Consider the following 25,120-nt stretch of genomic DNA (forward strand, 5'->3'; position numbering starts at 1 on the left):
ACCCCAACAGTCATTGTGCAGCTGACAAAAGACTGCTGTCCCCGGGGACCCAACAAAAAGTCTAATCTGAAAGCTTTCTGGGCCACCAACATGGATTACACAGTATGCAAGGTCTCCACGGGAAGGCGTTCTGTGGCTGAGCCTAAAGGAAACAGAAGTGGTTGGTGCTCACACACACACGCGGAACTGTCTCCTTCCTACCATCCGCTGACATCAACCATCGCCTCTCACTACAATTTCTCTGCACTCAAATCAATCCCGGGCGATGAAAAATGAACCTCTCCCCCACCCTTGCAGCCACCCTTCGCCTCACGCCCCCAGAGAAGAGTTTCTCCATCCGGCAACTGGTGAAGGCTTTTTTCCAAGTCACATGATCCAGGATGAAGGGGAAAATCCTTCTTGGAACAGAGCTGGGTGCAGAATCGAGTCAGATGAGGAGAGATAAGGTGTGATGTGGGACAGACTATATAAAGCATGGAGCCAGGGCTGCAACAAGCACGTAGCCGTGAGGCCCCTTCCCCTGACCCAGCCATGCAGGTACCGCCCGGCTTGGTAACCAGCCCCTGGAGAAGCACAAGCCGCAGCTACTTCTACCTCAGCACCACTGCCCTCCTGTGCCTTGTGGCACTGACAATCATTCTGGTCCTGGTAGTCCAGAAAAAGGTGAGTAAACGTCTTTGCTTTGCTTTGCTTTTCTTCTTTATAATTGGCATCCTCCAGAGGAACTGTTCTGAGAGCTAATGTAGAGGTTAACTGGGAGCAAAACCATAAAAACGTTTTTTCTTTTCTTATTTATAATTTGCATCCTCTAGAGGAACAGTTCTGGGCACTAATGAATAGGTTAACTGGGAGCAAAAACATTGAAAACCTGAAAAGAAGTAAAACTATGCATATAGAGAGATATCATATCAGAGAAATGGGGGAGAAAAACAAATGAACTTTCTGTCCTCATTTGGAATTTTTTAAGAGGGATATAACTGGGTATGAGCTCAAATTTTCCCAGATGTACTTGAGCCAAAAAGCAGAGAGAAACTGCTGGCCCAGAGAAATTCAGATTTAAGCCCATATGGGTCACAGACTTACCATATGGAGGGGGGACACCATAGGGAGCCCTGCTGGGGTGTGTGCATGTATTTCTCCTCTCTGGAAGGTGCTCAACCTAATTCTAAGCTTACATCCTCCACCCATGCTCCCAGGGCTGCTGAGGCCTCTCTATTGCTAAGAACCTGCTGTTACAGTTGCTTGTTTACTTGCTTGCTTTTAGTGAGACTGCAATGAGAGAGAGAGAGAGAGAGAGAGAGAGAGAGAGAGAGAGAGAGAGAGAGAGAGAGAGGAGCCAAGGCTTCCCAGAGCTCTGGCATGTCAATGCTAAAACCCACAAAAGAAATCGAAAGCTTCCTCACAAGCTTCTGACTTTGAAGAGCTCAGAATGTTGAAAAGTAGCAATGTTTATGCCATCTGTACCCTCTGAGATGCACACACAATATGCAGGGCGGCACCATCTTGGGAGATTCACTTTGTTTGAAGTGGGAGAAAGATAGAAAGGTTGAAGGGGAAAGTCAAACTGTAGTTGAGAAAAGGTAGCGTTGAGAGAGAACTCTTATACACTGTCTAGAATGTACTGTATGATCAGCTCACATGACTCACAGGCTTGGGGTGAGATCCAGGCATGGTGATTTGGGTACTGAATGAATTGAACTCATGGTGCAACACCCTACCCAAATGTAAACACGCCTTTTCTTATTTCATAATTCTCACAAGTCATATTATAATCACTCAGATTTTTTTTTCTTGGATTTCCTTCAGTTGCCTTGGACCACAGGCTCTGCAACTTACTAGTTGCTAAGAGAAAGCTAGGGCCTTATAAGTACCATCAAGTATTGAAATTTAAATAAAGCTTTAAAACTTCTTCCTCTTTGGCAGTGTAAGAAGGGAGTTTTTAACCCTTGGCTGGAGCTCGTGGGACTCATCATTTTATGGACCATTTGCATCTGTTAAGAATGACTCTTAGGCAAACCTTTGGGCACCTTTTCTTCAGTCCACATTCTCTGCTCTCTGTCATCATGATTTCCCCTACACCAGAAGTGTGTCATTTTGCATGAATGGCCAGATAAGAGATTGGATGTGTGACGTGTGTCAGTTGAGGGAGGGATAGAGGCAGAACTGCTGTCTGTGGAGATTAGAAGCCAAGATGGGGAGGGTTTATGATGGCACCGTACAGGACTAATTCCAATCCATTGTTGAAATGGCTTCTCCTGTGGAGTCTGGACAGGCTTCTGCCCCGTTTCTGCAGATGAAGAAGATGAAGCACAGGAACAGGGGCTTGAAGTCAAGCATGCAGAGCAAGCTGTACAGTGGGGGCTCCTTAGTGGCACTTGGTTGCTCTGTGAGAATGTCATTCCCTTCATTGGCCCTGATGGTGGCAGAAACATGGAGAACCTTAGTTCCCATCCTTCTCTCAGAGATTTGTCCTCTTCGCCTGTTGAGCTGACTTACCTCAGTGCCTGGGTATAGAACAGTGCACAGTCTCTGTGTTAGCTCTGGTTTGCTGTGATTTTTAACGTGTCATAGACTTGCTCGCAGGCTGGGGCTTTCTATTTTAATCACCACACTATTAAGAATCTAATGCTGTTCACATACTATTTCTAGCATATGATCAGGCATTATCTGTGGCAAGAACTGGGGAAATACGAGTCCCCTGGGCCTGGGTTATTAGGAGTGCGACCAGTAGAAAGACAGATGGGGGAGGTTGCAAACAGGTGAACTTAGCAACTGAAGAGGCTCAGTAGGAATCTGTCAAAAACAAAAAATACAAAGAGAAGGTCCAAGGAGCCCAGACTCATGTGGAATGGGTAACAAGCACCTGGCATCCCCCCTGTACCACTGGAACTGGGTAGGGAACTGTGAGATTTAGTCTACTGCCCTACGTAGGACCACCTTGAGACCACCATGGAGGAAGTGTTTCCCCAGCAGACTAAAGAAAAACATCACTGGCAACTACAGTATCTGGTCAGAGAGGGAGGACTAAGAACAGTTGTCACATGGAATGGAAGAGATAAGAAGAGAGGCCCCTCCTGGACAACTGTGGAGATGAGAAAAGAGATGGAGAGGGGACAATTAGCCATGTCAGGAAAGTCAGCTAGGATCCTGTAGACTTGGCTAGGAGGAACAGATAACTCCAAAGTGAAAACTCCGTAGTGGAGACAAAGGGGAAACTGAGGTCTGAATCTCAGTAGTTAGTATCTGTTTTATACAGGACACTGTTAAAAACACTGGGTACATAACCCTAACCAAAACCTTCAGTAGGGTCCTCCGCCCTTGAATTGTCTGTGTAGCTTTCTAGTGATGTCTTTGAAGCCTTCAGAGATAGCTGTACTTTTTTTTTTTTTTTTTTTTTTTTTTTTTTTTTTTTTTTTTTTTTTGCTTACAACAATATTTTTTTACTGAAATACATTTACATTGCTCTGCAAAACTAAACCAACAAATAAGGGAAAGAAACTAGAAGCTCTTCATGTCTCATCCTCCCAGCAGCAGACTGCCCTTGCTGAGAATGTCACCATGAAGAGATTCCCGTGCGTTCTTACATAAGTCTGCATCTCTACAAATCCATAGTGCATGGATTTCATTATTTCGTCTACCTCCTCCCTTAGCGCTTTGTCAGAGAGAGCCATCCGTGTCTGTATGTAGAAGTCAGCTCTATGCCACTGTAGAGACCTGTCTGATTCTATTGTGCCGATGCCTCGTGAGAGCCCCATTATACTTCTGTCTAGAACATTTTGCTCCTTGAGCATGTTCCTGAACAGGTGTGTGTAAATAAAACCCTAGAAATGAGAATAGAACGTGCATCTTTTCACTTGAGTCAATGTTGTCTGTCACCTCCAAAGAAAGGGTACCAACTTGAGCATGTCTACCATCTAGGGTGTACCATCTAAGGTGTAGAAAGAAAAGTTGAATAACTCAAGCGCATACACATTTTTCCAAGAGCTTGGGAAAGACTGTAGGGTAGCGATGAGCTAACTGTCCACACACAGAGCGGAGCAAGGGGGTAAAAATGCAACAGAACTTCTCTTACTCTCCCCACGCTGCCCAGTCCCAGGAAGGAAGAATCCATGATACCACTGGGTCCCCGGGCACTGTGCTCACAGAGAGGTATTCCCATGATAACGAAGGCTCTGGGTCCTCAACCATAGTCAAGTCTTTGCTCTGAAGTCAGGAGGCTGGGCTTACCCAGGCCTAGGTATGAACACAAAAACAGTCCAGAGAGGTACAGCAACGCCTCAGGTTGTTTGATTTTCCAAGGTTGGACAGCATTTCTAGAAAGAGAAAGCAGCTAAGCCTGCCTTTCTCTATCTTTATTATGGCAGTTGCTGGGAAGGATGGAGTCCAATCGAGGCTGTTTGCGAGGAGCCTTGTTTGTTCAAACTCACACAATAGAAGCGAATGGAAATGCCCTGAGTCACTTTTCTTAAGGGGAAACCCTGCATCTAGGGTTTATTATATTTAGTAACTGGTTTAATTAATTAATTTAATTAATTACATTTTTTTTTTCCCAAAACGCTCAGATTTCTTTTTTTAAACTAAGGGGAAAACACTCTCTGGGGCTTTGAAGGAAAGACTCACGCACATGTGTGCACGTGTGGGACCCATTCAGGGAACTCTCCCAACTTGAGAAACTGAAGCCTATGAAACTGAGCTTTAGGCAGAACACTCCTGATGTGAGGATGAGTCACCTCCGGATAGGGTCGGGAAGGTTTAGGGGGACACCAGAATGTCAGCTGAATCTGAGAAAATTTAGAAACGGTCTTTTATATTTTTTTTTAAAATGATATGATAAAGCCCATGTAACATTCCTCTACATTTGTCAAGTATTTATCCCATGCATGCTGTCTCTGCACATACATGAAGTTGCAGGCAGTGTGCCTTCACTCGCTCAGATTCTGCCATCCATCTCTCCCCACCACAACACTGCTACCATAGCCGAGAGTTCATGGTAACTCAACACTGTCTCCTAATAACATACAATTATACAGTTCATGTTTCATTTCCCCATGGCATTTGTAATTAGGTTTTTTTTTTTAACATTACGCGGGCGGTCTGGGCTCATAAAACACCTTCTGTGTGCTATCTACGTATGTTTTAATTAAAAAAAAAAAAACACTTTTTTAATTTAATGAGCAGCTCTATCTGGTTTTATGTCTCCTATCTTTGATTCCAGCTACTCCCAAAGGTAAAGCAAGAAGATTACAAATTCAAACCCTGCTTGGGCAACTTAGTGAGACCCTGTCTCAAAAATGTTTAAAGGACGAGGGATGTAGTTCAGTACTAGGGTGCTTGGCTAGTATAGGCAAGGCTTGAGTTCATTCTTCAATGCCACAAAAAAACTAAAATTAAAATAAACAAGCGAACCAATATGTGGATGGTCCTAAGAGCTTGTTAGAAATAGACTCAGGTTTGAGAGATGGCTCAATGGTGGAGTTGCTTCCTACCAAGCATTAAAATATAAATTTGCATGCCCAGAATCCAGGTACACAACTGTAAATCTATTGCTTCTAGAACAAAACGGGATTTAGGGGCAGGAAAACCACACAGGCTCTGCATCCACTAGTAGGTAGTGAACACAGAACTTACCAACCAAAGGACAGACGTGGCAAAAGCTACAATATGATATCTGAGGTTGTCCTGTGACTTCCACGTGTGCATGTATGTCCTCACACTCAGACCCATGAACATACCTAGATACACATACCCACGTACATGATGAAGAGACAGAGAGCTGGGAGGAGAGAGTGATTAAGAGTTCTCAGCTTCATCCATAGCTACTGGATTGAACCTGCATTTCAACAATCTTCCCAGAACATCAGTAAAAGTAGTACAATTTGAGAAGCCACGAGCTAATTATTACACCCATCCTTGATTGTTGCTTTTGTGATACTGACTACTCTGCAAGAGCTAGGCCAATTCTGTAGTAGAACAATCTACATTCTGGGTCTGTCTGGGGTTATCTATGCTTCGTATTATAGCTTGGTATATGTGTGTGTGTGTGTGTGTGTGTGTGTGTGTGTGTGTGTGTGTGTGTTTGTATTTCTTAAAGATGAGCTCTCCATTACTAGACAATGAGTTGAAGGGCATGGCCCAGAGGAAGTCAGACTGGATTGTGAGAGTTACTGGGGTATGAACAATGGTCAGCCTCCATAGCAGACCAAGATATACCAGGAAGTGAGACTAAATCATCGCATTCATTGACAGAGGCCCAGAGGACAGAGTACCAGCTCCATCTTTAGAGAAGGAAGAGGTCTTAATCTCACATCTGAGAACAACTCCCTGCAGCAATTTCCCAAGACTGTAAGACGCACTTGCCTATTGCATTATGTCTTGAAGCCAGTGCTACCCAAAGAGCAGCTGGAGGATGAGACACGGTGACATGGCCAGGAGACAGTCGACAATCAGAACACCTCAGAGTCTATCCCGGATCCACAGAATCAGAATACCTATTTCATGACTATCCAGTGTGTTTATATAGATAGATACAGATATAATTATAGATATAGAGGAGATAGAGGTAAGATAGATATAGATATAGATATAGTTATATAGAGAGAGGAGAAATAGAGAGATAGATATCCTTGCAAGTGGGTGAAACACTGTTTATACCACTGTGCTCCAAATCCCAGACCTGCCTAACCAGGGGTTCCTAATAAAAATACTCTCCCCAGAGGCTCTCATATGAGAGAACATGCTGCTGTTCTGTCTGCCTTAATCTAGAGACGATGATACAGAGCCATTGACCCTCACACACAGTATGACCAACTTTTTAACCTTTAGAATCTCTTTAAGTCATTTCTCTGTGTTTTAGACAACTCTTAATTCTTGAAGTCCATTTAAAGACCAATACAATAAGGCTCAGAAAGAATTTGGTTCCCAGAGGAGCCTGAATTAAATATTTAATCATCTCAGTTTAAAGACACTAAAGATCTCCGTGTGCCGTGATCCACCCTCTAAGACAATGAAAGTCGGAAAAACAAAACAGATGTGAAATTTTCCATAGAATATTCCGCATTTTAGTTGTCTTTGATAATTCTTAGTAAGAAAGAACTTTGTTAGGAAAGCAAATATGGGAACTTAGACACATTTTTCATACCCTCCACATCATTGCTCTGAAAGCAAATAGACTTTCCGGGGAATTATGACAAACTGAACATATAAGATCCAAAGCAGTCCCTCTCAAATAGCTACTGTCTTCAGACAACATCTAGTAATCTACATTCCATATCTTCTTATGACTGCAACAGCCCAAAGTAGGAATCATTGGCCAGAGCTCTACTCACAGTAATTAAGGGAGAGAAAAACACGGTTCTCAGCTAATGATTGCATTAGGGGTCATTTCACCTGGAGAAAAATAAACTACACATGGCCATACTTTCCACTACACAGAAAGAACTCTAGTGCTGTTAGAATCCACATCAGATGTCCATAGAGGCTGAAAAAAAAGAGAAAGTATACTTAAAGAAATGAAGCAGGGTTTGGTAACCATGGAGATTATTTTTCCAGAGCTACTATGGAGATGAGATGACAGCCTCAGGGAAGCCATTTGTTTGCATCTAGGTCAAGCCTGTGTCCTACCTTACTCAAAGCCAAGTAGTCGAGCGGGATAGTTCTCCTTTTGCCCAGCCAAGGTCTCAAATTCCCCGGGCAATGTTTATTAAAACAGTTTACAGACAGCACTCAGCATAGCGCCTCGGGGTCTAAACAATCTGACAAATTCTAACAGTCATCATCACGGCTCATAAATGCAAGCAGTTAACATGTCCTCAGGCCTTGCTTCTCCATCCTCAAACTCTAGGGCTGTTTGAGAATAGGGAGGAGATAACAATGAACCGCTCTGTCCTTGGCCAAGTGGAAAACTCACTGAAGAATTTTAGTACAGAATTGGCCCTAGACTCTAGTATCTTGGCATTCTTCCTTCCAAAATCAACTTGATGGTCTGTAAGTCATCTGGATTTATCTATTGCTTTGACTATGGGATCACATCTATTATGGGTAGCCAGAGGAAGCTGTAGAGACTTTGCGTTCTTCGACATAGGAACAGCCAGACTTCTGTCCTGAATTCTCTGGAGCCCTCCGGCGATTTAGGCATTAAAGAGATAGAACTCTGAGTTGACACGCAAAAGCAAGGCTTTCCCTTCTATGACCCCACCCCATTACGAACACTTACGTTTACCTCCAAGGTACACTTCTCCTAGCCTTGGTGATCAAAGGCTTTCTGAAAGCCAGGAGCATCAGCATCACCCGAGAAGTTGTTGCTAATGGCAACCCAAGCTCTACCCAAACCTGCTGCAGCCTGAGATCCTCAGCCTTAATGCTTCAGAAATTCTTTAAACACAGTGATCCTTTCATCCTATACTCACTTTTCTGATTCCATATTTATTTGTGGTCTCTAAATAACTGTCTTAAAGGACCGGGTCCACAGCATATCTTTTTATGACTGACGCAATGCACCATAGGTGATCCAAGGCTGAATGAGTGATTCTCTAGCGTTTCTGCCAGCTGGGATGGCCCTGCTGGTATTGCTCTTCAGCTATTCACTCTGATTTCTAGGTAGATATGGGTCTCTTCATATGTTCAATCCTATTAGGCTTCATCTAAATGGGAATGGCTTTCTTTGTGTGTTTGCACATTATGCTAATCAAAAGTCATGCTTGGCATTCAGTCAACTGCTTCATAAGTTTCGAAGCACCGGCTGTTTTCTCACAGAGGTAACATAAAGGGGAATTTTGTGATGTCAGGTTTTCCTAAGAATCATATGTGTAATCATGCAATCACAGATGTAAAGCACCGTTACACACATTGAGAACTCTCGGGAAATAAGGCAACACGATGGGAAAACAAGCAGAGGGGAAAGTATCTTCTATTCACAATCCCTTCCCCCTAAAAAACTGAGACCCAAACTTAAAAGACTTTCTCCAGATTAGTGTGACACCAAAGCTTGTATTCCCAAGGCCTCCAAAGCAGTATTTCCGAATGCCACCTCTTGGGTTAGAAAAAAATACCCACTTCACAGAAAACAATGTATCCACAGAAGAAGAATGACAGAGCTCCCAGGAACATAAATTAAAATGACACCTCCAGATATTTATCAGCTCTTACACAGAACACTAAAAAAAGTCAGATATAGTTAGTTGTCAAGTTTCAGCTTTGGTAGACATTGGGAAATGACTTTCCTATGAAAATATTCGCCCATTTCTAGTGTTTATAATTTACCTCAGTTAAATGTACTACAGGTGACTGTGACTAATACAGGCCAAAAGGTAAATATGGAATTCTATTTCTTTGTGGAAGGCTACTTAAATGCCTCTCTAAGCTACTTGTGAAGAAGTGAGGGACACCCGAATCTCTGAGGAATGTCCTTTTATCTTTATGCACCACCTTCACAGAACACAACTATCTTTCTTTTAATTCCCTCTGAACCCTCGGGCCAGTTTCCTCTTTAGCAGACACTGTTTCCATCTATCTCTTACTAATGTATATAAAAATCTATGTGGACATTTATAATTATTATATAAGTCATATGGAATATCATGTGAATGTATAAGCAAATATACCTCTATATTACATATTTATTAGTATTTGCAAATCATATCTGGCCATAAGCTTGGAATAAACCCATGAGGTCAGAGGCTCAGTTTTCTTATGATATCATACCAATGTTTGGAATATAAACAGTAATAAAAAAAATCACAATTTCCAACCACAATCGAGGTAGAATGATATCTTCCACGTACGCTTACAATACTTTTAGGTGAACCAAATGTGGAAAGAACAAAGTGTATATATTTATTCACTCCATTTGATTATATGTTGACTTAAGGGGAAAAAACAGTACTATGTGTGGAGTGTAAGAAAACACTTGACCGGCAGGTGGAAGTCCCAGCCGTGATCCTGGGCTCCACAAGCTTGTTGTATGTCCATAGAGAAGCCATCTTGTCTTGGTTCTTGTTTGTGAGATGTGGATGCTAACCCCTATGCTGTGTTTCCAGTAGACTGGTGGGCTGGCACAGATAGAAAGCCCACTATAATCAATCCATCAATGGATATACAAGCTTTAAGGGTCAAAGGGTGGGTGGGTTCTAAATTGCACATTGCTCTGAGGACTACCGAGGTAAAAAGGAAGATAAATTGTTGTACCTCATCAGTGACCTCACCCAGCTCTTCTCTCTTCCCTTCCAGGACTCCGCTCCCAAAACAACTGAGAAGGTCCCCCTTAAAGGAGGTAAGATCTCAGATTTAGGAATGAATGTGTAGTGAATCATGTAGATGACACCACAAAGTGTGATGGCTACTTATATCAACCAGAAATGCTGTGACTGTCCCCAGCAGGAGTAGGAGAGATAGAAGCAGAGGCTGATAGATCGAGACAAGCTGATGCTTCTGACTCATCTGGGTAGCGCCTTGTCACTGTGCTAATCCACAGAAACCTCCCAACCACCAGGAACACACTCACTAACAACACCATTGCTATAGTCAAACTGAGGACCCTGGCAGTATCACATGACAATCTTGTATTTTGAGCTGGCAGCCCTAAACTGAACAAATTTGCCTATGCATCTTAGTACCATTTTCCACACTGAAGTCTCTGTTACACATCTCTATGAAGATTTGGACAGTAAATATGGGTCAAGGCTTTGCTTGCCTTGGCTGAAATCAGTCAAGAGAACTGACACAAGTCCTCACAGCAGCCGCACATGTGTAGTTTTTTTCCTTCAGGACAACCTACCAAAGACCTAGAATGCATGGGTATGCAGCCTTCTGAACCTTTTAAGATTGATGAATAACCTCAATATTAGCCCAAATCACTTAGAGCCTAGTATATGGTCTTATTTCCCTCACTTGTGTAGATAAATAGTTATGCAATCAAAGAGTGAGGTAAAGTGTAGAAGGCTACAGACAGTGTCTATGAAGATTTGGATAGTAAATATGGGTCAAGGCTTTGCTTGCCTTGGCTGAAATCAGTCCTGCAGTTAGCATGATTAGGACAGCCTGAAAACACACAAATCTGTGGGCATGACATTATTTACAGAATAAGTAGTGTTTGGCCTTGACCCATAGATTGGAATAGCGGACTATAATGCAGGCATCATCGGCAGTGGTGTGAGGCATCCTTCTAACTTGTTGCATATGATCCTATGGGGCTTTTCAAGGAGCAGTCCGCACTGATGAAACATAATTCCTCCATCTCTGCTTCCATCATCCGACCATCACTTCCACTTGGATTTTTTTTTTTTTTTTTTGAGTAAAAATGGAAGTTTCCATTTGGCCAGGGGCAGTAGCCACCTCCCATGGATATAATGTCTGTGCTAAATGTAGCCTTGACTGGGTACCAAGACACATTCCGCACTGAGTAGCTGTTCTTTCTTGGTTATAGGGCGCTCAAGCCAAAAGTACAAAGCTCTAACTAGTAGGTTACAGTCAGCAGAAGATCACATGGAATAGGAAACAAAGAACAAAGTTGTCCTCTTGCCTGCTAGTCAGTTACACTTAAGGTAAAAGCACTCTTCCTAGGAAAACCCATCCCCCTCTGTTTTGGTGTTAGAATGTCCCCCACCACCACCACCATAGGAATACATTTATACAGATGCTAGGGTGCTTTGTCATTTATTCTGTCTTAATAATCATAAGAGGCAAAATAAAATAAACCTCCATGTTACTCCCCAGTTTTTCATTAGAGGGGAAAACTTCTTCAGTTCAAGAAATCCCAAATATGGGAAACTGTGACCACTTCCCAGTTCCCTACTCACCTGGATCTTGACTAGGAATATCAAAACAAGAACTAACAACAGCAAAATTACCTCTGTTTTAAATTCAGGGCTTCTACAGCCACATTCTATTTGTTGATGCTGATAATACTCCCCACTGGGAATATTAAATTTGGCCCTACTTCCTTTGGGTTGGTCTGAGGACCAGCCCTGAGAATTGTCAGTACTGGAGAGAAGGAATGGGGATATTCCCATTGACATTCCATTTGCTGGGAAGTTTCTGAGATCCAAGAAGTCAAGAGACTTGTTAGGATATAGAGAAGACAACAACAGTAGTGCAAATGTGAAGCTTCAAGGTTTCCTCTGTCACCCCTACTTGAGCTTTGAGGGACCAACCCCTTGCTGTGCATGGGTGACTATCACTTCTGATGCACAACTATGCTTGCCTTGACTCCACAAACTGGGGACCCTGTAATAGGGTGAGGGAGAAAAATGATGTCGGAGGCCAAAATCTGTTCCTCATACCAGCAGGCTAGGTCTCTTTCAGAAAATGTTTTCTCCTGTCCAAACATCACCAGGATAAACATAATAAATGAATTAGAGTTGGGGCTAGAAAGAGCTCTGCCTTCACAAGCTTCCTGTACAGCACGAGAGCCTGGATCCCATCCCCATCACCCACCTGAAAAGCAGGAGCATCTGTGTATGCCCATAACACAAGCACTGAGTACACAGAAATAGAAAGATCTCTGGGTCTCACCGGCCAGGCAGCCTACCAAAACTGGAAGGCTCTGGGTTTAGTAAGAAAACTTGTCGTAAGAAATAAGATAGCAAGCAATTGAGAAAGACACTGTGTGATGACCTTTGACTTCTCCACACATAAATACATATGCACACATACACACACACACACACACACACACACACACACACACATACACACACACACTAGCATGAGTTCTTTGACACTCCCTGAGACGAGGGTTCTCACATCCTATATATACAGAAAGAAGTAGTCTGACAATTGTCTGAAGAAATTCTGAAGCCACAAGCTTCTCCACCAACAAACTAATCTTAAGCCAACACGAGAAACAAACCGCCCTTTTGGAAAAGGAAATAAGCAAGCAGGGAAAACGAGGACCCTGTTGCGAGACATCCCAGGCAGAGCAAAGCTACTTTCCAGAAATTCCTGGGAAGAAGTCCCAGGGGTGGCATGAGGTTTGTCACAAGGACAGAAGCCACAGGGATGGGAACCCTCTGCCATGACAGCTGCTGTAACCAGGAAAGCAGCACTGACCAGAGCCTGGGATGCAGGGCTCTGCACACATGCTGAGGTAGTAGCCCAGCACAGGATATCCTTAGCTACAGGGAAACCACAGAAAACCACACCCGTGTTAGCAATAAGCCCTGTCATTCCTGGCCAGAATAGGCCCATCAACTGCTAACTTGCACTTACCCCACACAGTGCTTGAGACTCGTTAGCCATTCAATTGGATCCATGGACAAGCTGGGAGGCTGGGAGGCAAGCTGTCCTGTGTGCTTCATGCTCTAGCAGACGTGGGTAACAAGCCTTCTGCAGCTAGCCACTATGATCATGAAGTGAAACCAAAAACATACCTTCATTTTCCCACTTGGCTGGACCTCAGAGCATCCATCTGGTCCACTTTGCTCTTTCATCGTCCATGAAGTGATGCACCTCCTCCACATACAGCTTAGGGCCGAGGCCCCTGCATCCTCTTGTCATTTCTTGCTCTGATGTTTTTGTTTCCACTGAAGTTTGGTTCTCTAACGTTACTCATACCCTGGACTCATTTGTCCAAATCTCAGATTACAGCCCCCTTCACCTGGATTTCCCAGAAGTTCAAACTGCTGCCCTGGGTCTGCTTTCCCCCCTCCAGATTCCATCAGGAACCATCAAGCACTGTTACACATGGAGCTGGGCTGGCAGGAATGAAACTTAGCCAGGGCTGGTAGGTTGGTATCAACAAAGCCAGTATCTTTGTCTATGTGAGTCCAGGAGAAACAGCCTTCTCTGGAGACAGTTCTCAGTGAAACAGCACTCTTCATTGAGGAAGAACAAGGGCTATACAACCCTTTGGGGTGGAGAGGGGTTTTGAGGGATGAGGGTACATCTTTGGCTGGGGCTGAAGTGCTGTAGGATGCTTCATTTGCAGAAAGGGGAATTCCAGGTGCTTGCAGGACATGTCTTTATATGGTGAGATGACATTTAACCTATAATCTGGCCAGCAGGCTACGTGACTACCTCAAGGGTGGTGAAGGCAGGGGTCATAAGGCTTACATGTGCCTAGACATGCAGGCCCAGGATAAGGAGGAAGTAAACCTACTCCTGCCTGTCTCAGGACAAGAGTTTCAGGGTTTGGGCACAACTCAACCTCACTCTTGTTCTGGACCATCCCCCCTGGTCACACCCAACAAGAGCTTGAATCTTTGTATAGCAATATCTTCAGAAGGATATAAGACTTTATAGAAGTGCTGTCAGGGAAGTATGATACAGTACAGTGTCTCCCAGCAGGCAATGGAGTCCTCTGGGGCTCTGTTTTGTAAAGCTGAAGCTATTCTAGCCACTAGGAACTTCTCAATGGCTAGCGTACTCTGTCACTGAGTTCTGGGACAGAGAGGGCCACTGGTGTTTGGGGGCAGGCTTGAGAGTGTCATGTGACCTGGAGTGATTCCATATCCTGTCATTAGAAAACAATGGTTTGGATTTTGATTTTTGTTTTGGTTTTGGTCTTTGGTTTTGGTTTTTTTTTTGTTTTCTTTTTTTTTCTTTTCTTTTTTGGGTTTTTCTGTTTTGTTTTTTGTTTGTTTGTTTTGTTTGTTTTGTTTTGTTTCCTGCAAATGCTGTGTGCCCCATTGTACCCAGAGGTCCTAGATGTCCTGATAAAATTCATACCCTCTAAAGCTAAAAGGGAAAAAAAAAAAGGCCATCAAAAGCGGCAAAATGAAGTGGTCTATATAATGAAGAAATACCAAAGGTGAGAAAGCTGGACATCCAGGGAGACTAATTTCTCCCCAGTGTTTCACTGACCCCAATAGTCTATGGCCATGCTCCATACAGAAGTCACACTGAGGGCAGAGATACAGCACGAGGAGTGACAGCCTTCCTTGCCCTCACAACCCCTTCCCTCGGGAGACCAAACACGGACTGGCAGAGTCCCACTTTGTCAGAGGGATGGGCCTGGATCCAGAATGCCCAAGTCTCCAGTTTGTTACTTCTGGCTTCCATTTTTCTTTCTCCCTTTTGCAGCATCATATGATGCTTTCCCGTGGGGATAAATTGCTTTTCCGACAGCCATCTGCCTCACTTGCCACCAGGAACCTATTTGTTCCTCCAATCAATCTGAGCACACTCAGTAAAACCTGCTCTTAAACCCACTGCCTTTTGCTCTAGGCAGAGCTCACACGCATCAGGAATGAATCTCTCTGTTGAAAATGCCCAGGAAGGGAACCCTTCAGAATGAAGTGGAAATGGGCTATCTTGAGTTCTAAAGCCAACACTCGTAATTTTCACACAGTCCCCCAAAAAAGACCGAGGAAACTGGAAAAGACATTAGGTCCAGAGAAGAGGAGAGAGCACAAAGGTGGAAAGGCTTTTATTTGATGATAGAATTACCTGATACAACCCCCAGTCTCTAGAGAATATGCCAACTTCCCTATCATCCTAACACTTTAAGAGGTCAGAGGAGGGAGGGAAAAGGGGAGGGGGAAGGGAAGGGAGAAGAATAGATAGTAGTAGACCTCAAACTAGTTTCTTTTTATATTCTGTTCAAGTCCCAGACACAACATCCGTGATCTTGATTTTCTGCCGGCCAGGTAGCCCGGGCCCAAACCAGAGAAGGGGAGTAAACTATTTGGCATTGTTTGTGTAGTATACAATAGGCTCCGTGTTGTGTATTATTCCATTTACTCCTCTTCCAGCTGTTGAGGAGTACATTATTTTCACTTTGAAGAAGAAAGAGCATTTCATAGGGTCTCAGGTACTTATGCTAAACCACACAACCACTAAGTAGCCAGGGTGGGATTTGGACTCACATGTGTTTGAGCCAAAACCTAACATTCTGAGGGTGCTTTGGTACTTCCACATTGCAAATAAGCCGTGGCATAGTAAAGGCCATTTAGAATGTTAGAAGAATGTTAGGATGTTTGTTGAACACCCCCTTCCAAAGTATCAGATCCATCAGCCTTTAATATGCAATTAATTGCAACAAAGTGCCCTAGAGCCAGATGTGTTTACTTTACACACTACAACAGGTATCAATGGGTTTCCAGCTCCCAAGAGTCTTCACAGTATTGTGAAGTAGTGATGTGAATTCTAATTTGATTCCAACCCATTTTTATCCATTGCGTTCTCTGTGTTCAACAATAAGCAATGCTGTCTATCGAGGATTTTTTCGAGGACTGTTGTGAATCCAAAGTCTCCCTTTTACACACAACTTTCCTTGAGATTTCTGTCTAGACCATAAATGTTCTTGGTCTGGTAGCATCAAGGAAATGGTTAGATTTGAAGGGATGTCTATGAAGTGACCCTTTGCACAAGGCCCCCCTGGTTAAGAGTTCACATTGATCTCAAATGTTGCTGGGAATGAAGATTCCTCTAGATGTCACTGTTGGGGCTTTCCTGGGTGTTCTCCAAGGGAGAAGAAACTAAAATGTAGAGCTCTCTGTTTCTTCAAAAAATTAAAATATTTCCAAGAGGTCATCATCCTCCCCTCATCTAAAGAAAACCAGAGAGCATCAAACAATTGTGTGAGAAAGTGAGAAAGTCTACTCTGACAGGTAACACAGTGTTTTGTTTTAATGAGCATCTTATTATCCAATCATCTCTGGATGGCATCACAGAGCTGTGCCAAGGAAACAAGAAAAAGAAACAAGCAGAGAAGAAACCTCACATTTTCAGAGTCATGGCTGGTGCCAGTTTCTTGACATCTATAATCTTGATGTATGTCGAGTTAGCTACACATCTGTGTGGATGGTGCTTGCATCACTGGTACAGTCTCAAAGTTCGGGAGAGAAAATGACAAATCTACCTTCACTGGAGACACATGCTCTCTGAGAAGCACCATTTCCCTGGTCCTTATAGGAGAAGTTCTGAAGAAGTAGACGAGGATTTAGCTCCCATATCATCTGACTCGAAATCCCAATTTCCCAACCTGTGACTTGACCCTGGCATTCTTCCAGACTGTAGGATCAGGAAGGCTCACTGGAACTGCCCCCCAGCAACGCCCTCCAGCTGTTGCCTTTAAGACTTCAGTTGCATTATGTGAAATGGCTACAGAGTCATTTCTCTTCCATTTAACCCTCACTGTTCTAGAATAATCTAGAAAGGCATTTCTACATCTCGGTCAACAATGTTCTCATCTAAATGGGAACATTAAAATCTGAAAGAGAATATTCCAGCATCCCAACATCCAAACATCAACTTAGGTTCCATCTTCAAAGGGTTTTCATAGTCCGTCTCTCAGAATAAGACCCTCCAGAGTCAGTCTCTGGGGAGACAGATAGCAGAGATGCAGTCCACAATCTAGATGCTCAGTCCACAAAACTCTGGAACCATGGCAGGATCCCTATTGCCTACACAAGTCTTCATATCCACAATAGACAATATCATGGGTTCACAAGCTGATAAGACTTGAGCTGCATGACTGACACCCCACAATATTGTCTATATCTTAGCAAGAGCCTTGTGACTTTCAAAGTGGCCAACTTACTTCTTCAATAACTTGACTGGCCAAATATACAAGCTTCTATCTCTGTGGCTTGGGTTATAACTTGGGTCCTTCATGTAGGTCTTCCCCAATACCATGTGGGAGGAGGGGGAGTCAGAGTGGTGTTAGTTGTTAGCTGGGAGCTTTTTAAGCCTTAAGAAGCTACTGAGATTCTTGGTTTTTCAACCCCACCCAGAATCCTTCACTCTTCTTCTGCTGACATCTCCAAATGTAAAGTAGCAGAGATGGCACCCTCCTCTGGGGTCTTCCTCAAGCTCAATAATGTCACTATCTCAATAATGGGCCTCTCCTTGAACCAGCCCCAACAGTGTCATTCTTAGAAGAAGCCTGTGCTTCTTCTTTAGCATGAAACCATCTAACCAATTCTTTAAGAAAAGCTAAAGTATGCCTGTCATTTGACTTCAGGAAATGCAAATACTTCAAAATAAGATAGACTTTTTCCATTATTGGCTTTCTCAGAATTACAGCTGAGGTCACCCCACTTGTACACATGAAGACCAAAGGGGAAAAACAGAAGAAAAAAAGTCCTGCATGTGTGAGAGACAAGCCTGGGCTTGTACTTCTGCCACCATCTGCTTGGAGATGCTCAGTTCTTGCAGATGTCACCACAAGCCACCTGATACAGAGGGGCCTTTTGACCAGAGAGAGAAAGCCTGTCTTTGATGTGACAGCCTGCCTTTGGTCAAGGGCATAAATCCAATTTTCCCAACTAACTTAGACAGAATCTGTGAGGGTAAGGCCAATGTTCTTCATAATGTTCTTCATGTCAGGGGGAGGAAAGCAAGCAAAACACCCCTACTCACTACAATGATGCTGGACTAGCCTGAACTACAGAAGAAAATAAGAGAAGGGACTAGTTGACTCCTTTCATCAAATGCATCTTCCTTCTTTTCAGTAGGAAAGACTAAACAGTCGTCTCTGCCAGGATGGGTTTCCAAGGACAGCTAGCTTGATAGAGGTAGGGGATACCACGTAGCAGGAAACAGAGGTTCTGATGGAAGCATACTCGTGTGGTAGTGGACTAAAACTACAAACCTCCAAACTTGAGTAGAGTGGAGAGGAATAAGTCAGTTTGGGCATTAGAGTCTCACTGGCTGAGTTTTATCTCCACCCTACCAGTATCGAGATGTGTGACTGAAAACACGCCAGTTAACCTTTTTAAGTATTTGTGTACATCCCAAATGCTGATCCCTTCTCTGTTCTCCCTCACAGAGTTCCTCTTCCCACTCCCTCCCCTCCTTCTAGAAGGATGCCCTTCCCCCAGTATCTCCTGCCACCCTGGAGCATCAAGTTTCTGCAAGATCAAGCACATCCTCTCCTGCTGAGGCAGGACAAAGCAGCTCTCTATTACATATGTGTTGGGGGCCCCTGTCTAGCCTATGTATGCTCTTTGATGGTGGCTCATTCTGTAAGAGCTCTCAAGGGTCCAACTTGGTTGACATAGTTGGTCTTCCTGTGGAGCTACTATTGTTTTAGGACCTTTTAATCCTTCCCCCATCTCCATAAGGGTCCTTGGCCTCAGTCTAATGTTTCTCTGTGGGTATCTGCATCTGTTTCTGTCAGCTTCTGGGTAGAGCATCTCAGAAGACAGTTCTGCCAGGCTCCTGTCTGCAAGCACAACATATCATTAATAGTTTCAGGAATTAGTGTTTGCCCAAGAAATAGATCCCAAGATAAGTCATTGTTTTTCAGTCATTTATACAGTCTCTGCTCCATCTTTGATTCCCAGTTAAACTTTTAAAACCTAAGGCTTCTAGTATACATAAAAGATAAACTGTCTCTTGTTTGGATGGTTGTAAACATTAAATTTCTTATGGAATGGTTGTAAAAGATGTAAACATGAAATCATGGCTATAGCATGTTCAGCAAAATATCACAAAAAAATAGTCAACATTAGTTATGATGGTAGTAGTGGTGGTGACATTGATTACTGTTACAACACAGAATAAAACGAGATAAGGAAAAGTATAGGCTGAAACTAGAGAGATCGGGAAGAGTCAAACGCCCATAGGAGCTGTAGTAAATGAAAATCAGAAATCAGATATGCATCTCTCCGGTTCTTTCTGGTTGATGTTCTACAGTCTCGAAGGTGAGACTAGACAACAGTCACAATTCCTTAGACTATTACACTTCAGGATCCGAGGTCTGATTACACACACCCCATGGATGTGTGCAGGGCAGCAGCAAGCCTCACAAACTCGGCTTTGATGATAATGATAGAATAAGTTCTAGAGAGTGGAAGCTGGCCAGAAGCCCTTTGTGAGCCAATAGCAGCTAGAGATGAATATTGCTCCTACTTCTGCTGGGAGTTACTCTAGTAGTGAGATTGTTCAGACAGCAGAGGGAACCCTTCACTCAGCTGTTAGTCACTCTCGGGGCCCCAGGGACCTTCTCAAATCTGAGCAATGGGATAAAGAAAGTCACTGGGAGCTCAGGACAAACTATTCAGAGACAGTAAGTTCAGCAGGACATGGCTCCTGTTGCATGAACTTAAAGCTGTCATGTCTCTGGAGGATGGACTGAGGGATCATATCTGATGATGTCATTAAAATATATCAGTGTCATTTTGGAGTTTCCAGTTCTCCAGATAGAGACCAAGGCCCAGAAAAGAAGAGATTTGCTCCAAATAGACTGAATTCGTGAGTCACTGCAGAAAATGTATAATTTGGTTCTTTGCATACAAAATAACTTGTTATAATAATAAGAGCTATCACCATCAGTGATGATATTACAATATTTTTATTTCTCTAATGCCATAATGACACAAATAGTGTATTTGTCTCTATTTAAAACGCTCCACATGGGAAGCTTCCTGCTAAGATGTCGTTAATGCTTTGTCCTCTTAAAATTGAGTGAGATGTTTTTATCTTTGCTGTCTAGATCAGGCAAATGTAGGGAATCTCACATGTCTAAGTGCTCACTTAACCCTGAGTATGTCCTTGAGTATCTTCAGACATAAAAGTTAGCCCTGGGTTAGTCTGAGAATCGGATTAGCTGATGCTGGTAAAAGAGGCTGGTGTCTGCCGAGTAGAAGATGCTGTGTAGCAAAACCTGTATCAGTGCTGCTGTTGGAGAGACCGGTGTTCAGGCTGAAGGCATGGGCTTCTCAGTCTCATTCGACCTATTGGAGGGACTCAATAACAAAGACCTATGATGAGGACTGACAAAAATGGTGGCACCCAGCATGCTATAAGAATTGGATCAGATTTGTTTCACTTCTACACTATTCGTAACAGTCCAAGCAGAAGTAAACTTTAGAACTGTGAAAATTCTAGGCTGTTTAACAGCAAAATGAAAACAAGGTTGGGGGATGGTTGGTGCTGATGCTGTTGTTGTTAGCAGTGTGTGTATGTGTGTTTGTGTGTGTGGTGTGTGGTGTGTGTGTGAGTGTGTGTGTGTGTATGGTGTGTATGTGTATGTATGTGTGTGTGTGTGTGATTAATTTAACCTCATGAACAGGAGCAGACTAATCAATTTCATCTCAGTGGGTCACAGAAAAAGATGGGGTTGTCTCCAGTCTCCAGAGATAACTCATACCTGACCTTGTTTTAGGAAATTGCTCAGAGGACCTCTTATGTACCCTGAAAAGGACTCCATCCAAGAAGTCATGGGCCTACTTCCAAGGTCAGTAGCCAAAGCTAGGGAAGTACATCCCCATGAAGACAATGTCCTATGCCAACTTCTAATCCAGAGGTTCCAGCTAGAGTCCTCTAGCTGAAAGTAACATGCAAATGTGTCCTTAGCCTACATCATACTTTTATAAATTGAATTTTAATGTCTTAGAATAAGAAGATAAGAGTATTTTCTCCAAAGCTACAAGGCTCCTCTCTAGGTCCCCATTTGATGGGGGAAAAGAGTTTGCTTAGAAATGGCACAGTTAAAAATTAAAACCCAAGAGCATTGAGGGAGTTACATTAGGGGTCGTATTGGGAGCTGACCATGGACAGGTGGACAGGTGTTTAAATGTTCCCTCAGCAGATAAGAACCACTTCATTCACTCCTTCAGGGTCCCTATCTCCTTCTTCCTCCATTCACCCCACTATCACACACTGATTTACCAGTTTGGGCCAAATGCAATCTTTTCCCTAATGGAAAAAAGGAATGGCTCCATCTCTACCTCTACAAAGTTATTCACAGGGGAACTACAAAATTGCCTGGTCCCAAGATTGACAGCTTAATGAGCTCCTTGGCACAGGGCCTGTTTGAATATTGCAGTGTGCTTCAGGTAAGAGTCTTTTTCTAAATGAAACTGTAAGAGGCACTTAGAACATGAAAGAATAAGCCATGGAAGAAATGGCCAAGATTCTCAAGAGAACAGCCATTTTGCTCATTTTTTTAAAAAATCTCATTTTTCAATTACATTAGTTTTTGCCTTTCAATTGAATTGCAACAAGAATTGAAGGGAAAGCATGGAATCAATTAAAACCAGCATGCCAGCCTCCCAAGTCTAAAGGCTCCTTTACCAGTCAGGGCTAACTTTCATTTCTTAGGACTGGGAGACTTGGCTTTCACACAAACATTTTTGCTTGGAGGCTGTTAATTCTCTGCTTTTCTATAACCCTACATGCTGGGTTCCTTGCTGTGCGCATGAGGGACCCATGCAAGGATGTTTGATTGCCCTTGAAGGAAAGAAGACATTCAAAACTTCAGACCATGTTAAAGGGTATGTCCTATTTTTTTTTTATCAGCACATATTAAGTGCCTGTGATAATAGGTCTCCTTGTTGATTTTTATGCATGCACGGAACATAATTTTATTTTATCTTAAATGCAAAAGTTAGTAGGAATTCTCCTGAAAAACTCAGTACTGAAATTGAACAGTATTGAATGTCACAGCTTTGACACCATCCTCAATGCCTATCAAAACATAAAAGGCTCGTTCATTAACGAATAACACAATAGCATAGACCTTGTGCAAAATACGGCCTGGGTAACTGTGGCCTAAAAGAGCAAGAAGCTAGGGAAATGGTGTTGACAGTGTTTTACATAGGGGGACCTGTGCTCAAGTACTGAAACCTGCTTTTTAAAAGCCAAGCATGGTCCCTCGTACTTGCAATGCCAGTACTACTAAGGCAAAAGCTGGGAGATCCCTGGGGCACATTGGCTGAGCAGCTTAGCCTATTGTGCAAGATTCTGAACGGTGAAAATTCCTGTATCAAAAACAAAGTTATGGAGCTGGAGAGACATTTCAGCAGGTAAGAATGCTTTCCCTTTCAGAAGACCCAAATTTGTTTCCCAATATTCACATCATACATCTCAAAACTTCCTGCAATTCCATCTCCAGGGTATCTGATGCCCTCCTCTGGCCTCTTTAGACACAAAACACACACACACACACACACACACACACACACACACATTGCATATACTAATACAGACAATATACATAAATAAAAATAAACTTTTATTTAAAAAAAAGAAAACAGAAACAAAGTAGATGGCAAAGCAACATTGTTCATATTGGTACTGGGTAATGACTGATACCTGAGGTTGTTTTCTGAGCTAAATACACACATGTACACAGACAGGTGCACCTGCACCTGCTCATGCTCCTGCACCTGCACCTGCTCCTGCACCTGCACCTGCTCCTGCACCTGCACCTGCTCCTGCACCTGCACACACACACATCTAACAGAAACACAGAGATACATATGTACATATACGCTGAAAAAAAGGTAAAAAAGAAAATAGTAACAACTATAATATGATATGAGAAAATAATTAAAAGAAACTCATCTATAGGAGATGCCTTCCATTAAAAAACTCTTGTATAAGGTCTTTTGTTTTCCAAAGAAGTGTTGTGTGTGATCCAATCCTGTAGTTTGAGCATTCAACAAAAGGAAGACAGGTGGTTTTCTTCCTGTGAGTTTCTAAGTAGAAAAAATAAGCTATGGGAGAATATTCTAGAAAGAGTACTTCAGAAGACATTTAAGTATTTGGGATGGTAGGCACCTTGCTAGGAAATAGAGATGCTGAGTGGGAACCTTGAGAAAGAGGTCTCCAACATGTCCCTAACATGTGAGCACTAATTCTTTCTTTCCAGTGTCAAAACATCTCAATAATTCCAAACTGTCATGGAACCAAGAGGGCACCATCCACGGACTCCTGTACCAGGATGGGAACCTGGTGGTCCAGTTCCCAGGCTGGTACTTCATCATTTGCCATCTGCAGTTTCTCGTGCAGTGCTCAAATCATTCCGTGGACCTGACACTGCAGCTCCTCATCGATTCCACAATCAAAAAGCAGGCACTGGTAACAGTGTGCGAGTCTGGAGTCCAAAGCAAGAACATCTACCAGAATCTCTCCCAGTTCTTGCTGCATTACTTACATGTTAACTCTACCATATCAGTCAGGGTGATTAATTTCCAGTATGTGGATACAAACACTTTCCCTCTAGAGAACGTGCTGTCCGTCTTCTTATACAGTAGCTCAGACTGAACAGTTGCTCTTCACCTTTATGAAAATGCTATCTACCATAGAGGACTTCATCTGTCTGAACATGGGCAAAAGAAACTATCAGGACAACTCAAACAGAGCACGTGAGTTAGTGTACTTCTTCTTCTGTCCTTTGGAAAGATACAAACCCAAGGATTAGAAAGTGAAGTCACCTTCAGATGCACAGCCAGGAAGGAGTGTGGTGTGTGAACAGAGACCTACATACACACTGGAAGGGGTCAAGTTGTCCCAGTATAACCACTAAGTCACTGATCTTGAGCCATTTTTTCCCTCCCACCCAGAACTCAGGGTCTGAATCTGAAAAGATAGGAGATGGGATTGACATTTCCCCAACATCTTGGCAAGTCAGAAGGATTTCCATGCTGCCATGTAAAAGGACACTCCAGCCTCTTGTAATGGGCAAGGTAATCCCATCTCTCACCTAGGGGAGTAGCTGCTGCCATCTCCTGAGATGTATGTGGTGGCGCTTTCTGCCTCAAAATCCATTCTATGTTCAGTTTTTAAGTATCCCCCAAAAGTTGTTGACAGTGAGAACCTTGAAAGTGGGAAGAACTTCTGGACAGCAAACATTAACAGCTTCTCCTGACCAGAGAGGCCATGCAGGTCTCCTAGACTCATCAAGGTTGAGGTTGCTATGGCATTGGGGGAGGCAGACTTTTGACAAATCATTTGAGTTGGTGTGTGGGCTCCTGGGAGTTGTACTTCAGTGAGGAAGGCAAATCCTGCCAGTGCTCTGTGAGAGGATGAAGTAAAATGGGAGCTGTTTTTCTGAAGGAAAGGAAGGGGAAAGTTCCAGAAAAAGGCTAGAAAAGATTTAATAGGAAAAGAAGAAACTCCGACTTTTCTGATGTGAGAGGAACCCAGAAAAACAAAACCAAAGAAGAACTGCTCTGTCAACCTCCTCTTAGGTTGGTTATTGGAAACCTCCTCTGTCGTTATTGGAAAAGTAGTTGAATTGTACAGGTCACATTCTTGTGTGGCCAAATAATAGGGTGTGGAGAACACCATGCTGGAGAATAAGAAAACCTGTCACATTTGTGTCATACCCAAATGAGGAGCAAGTGATTCTGAGGTTAAATCAATAGATGCATTCTAGAAAAGGCGCAGGGACCTGTGGGCGAACTAAGCACAGGTTCCCCCTTTCAGATTCAAAGCCAAGAAAGACTCCATT

At 43.1% G+C, this 25,120-nt stretch overlaps 1 protein-coding gene across 1 annotated transcript; it reads left to right on the forward strand.

Moving 5' to 3' along the window:
* Positions 1-474: 474 nt before the first annotated feature.
* TNFSF8 (TNF superfamily member 8) lies at positions 475-23,931 on the forward strand (the record flags this gene model as incomplete). Its single annotated transcript, XM_080940076.1, has 4 exons — positions 475-663; positions 10,225-10,267; positions 21,047-21,118; positions 23,537-23,931. 4 exons carry the CDS (start codon positions 475-477, stop codon positions 23,929-23,931), a joined length of 699 nt encoding a protein of 232 aa, XP_080796202.1.
* Between the last annotated feature and the right edge of the window lie 1,189 nt (positions 23,932-25,120).

The sequence above is a fragment of the Micromys minutus genome, assembly GCF_963924665.1.
Source record: "Micromys minutus genome assembly, chromosome: 28".
In the NCBI taxonomy this organism is placed as follows: Eukaryota; Metazoa; Chordata; class Mammalia; order Rodentia; family Muridae; genus Micromys; species Micromys minutus.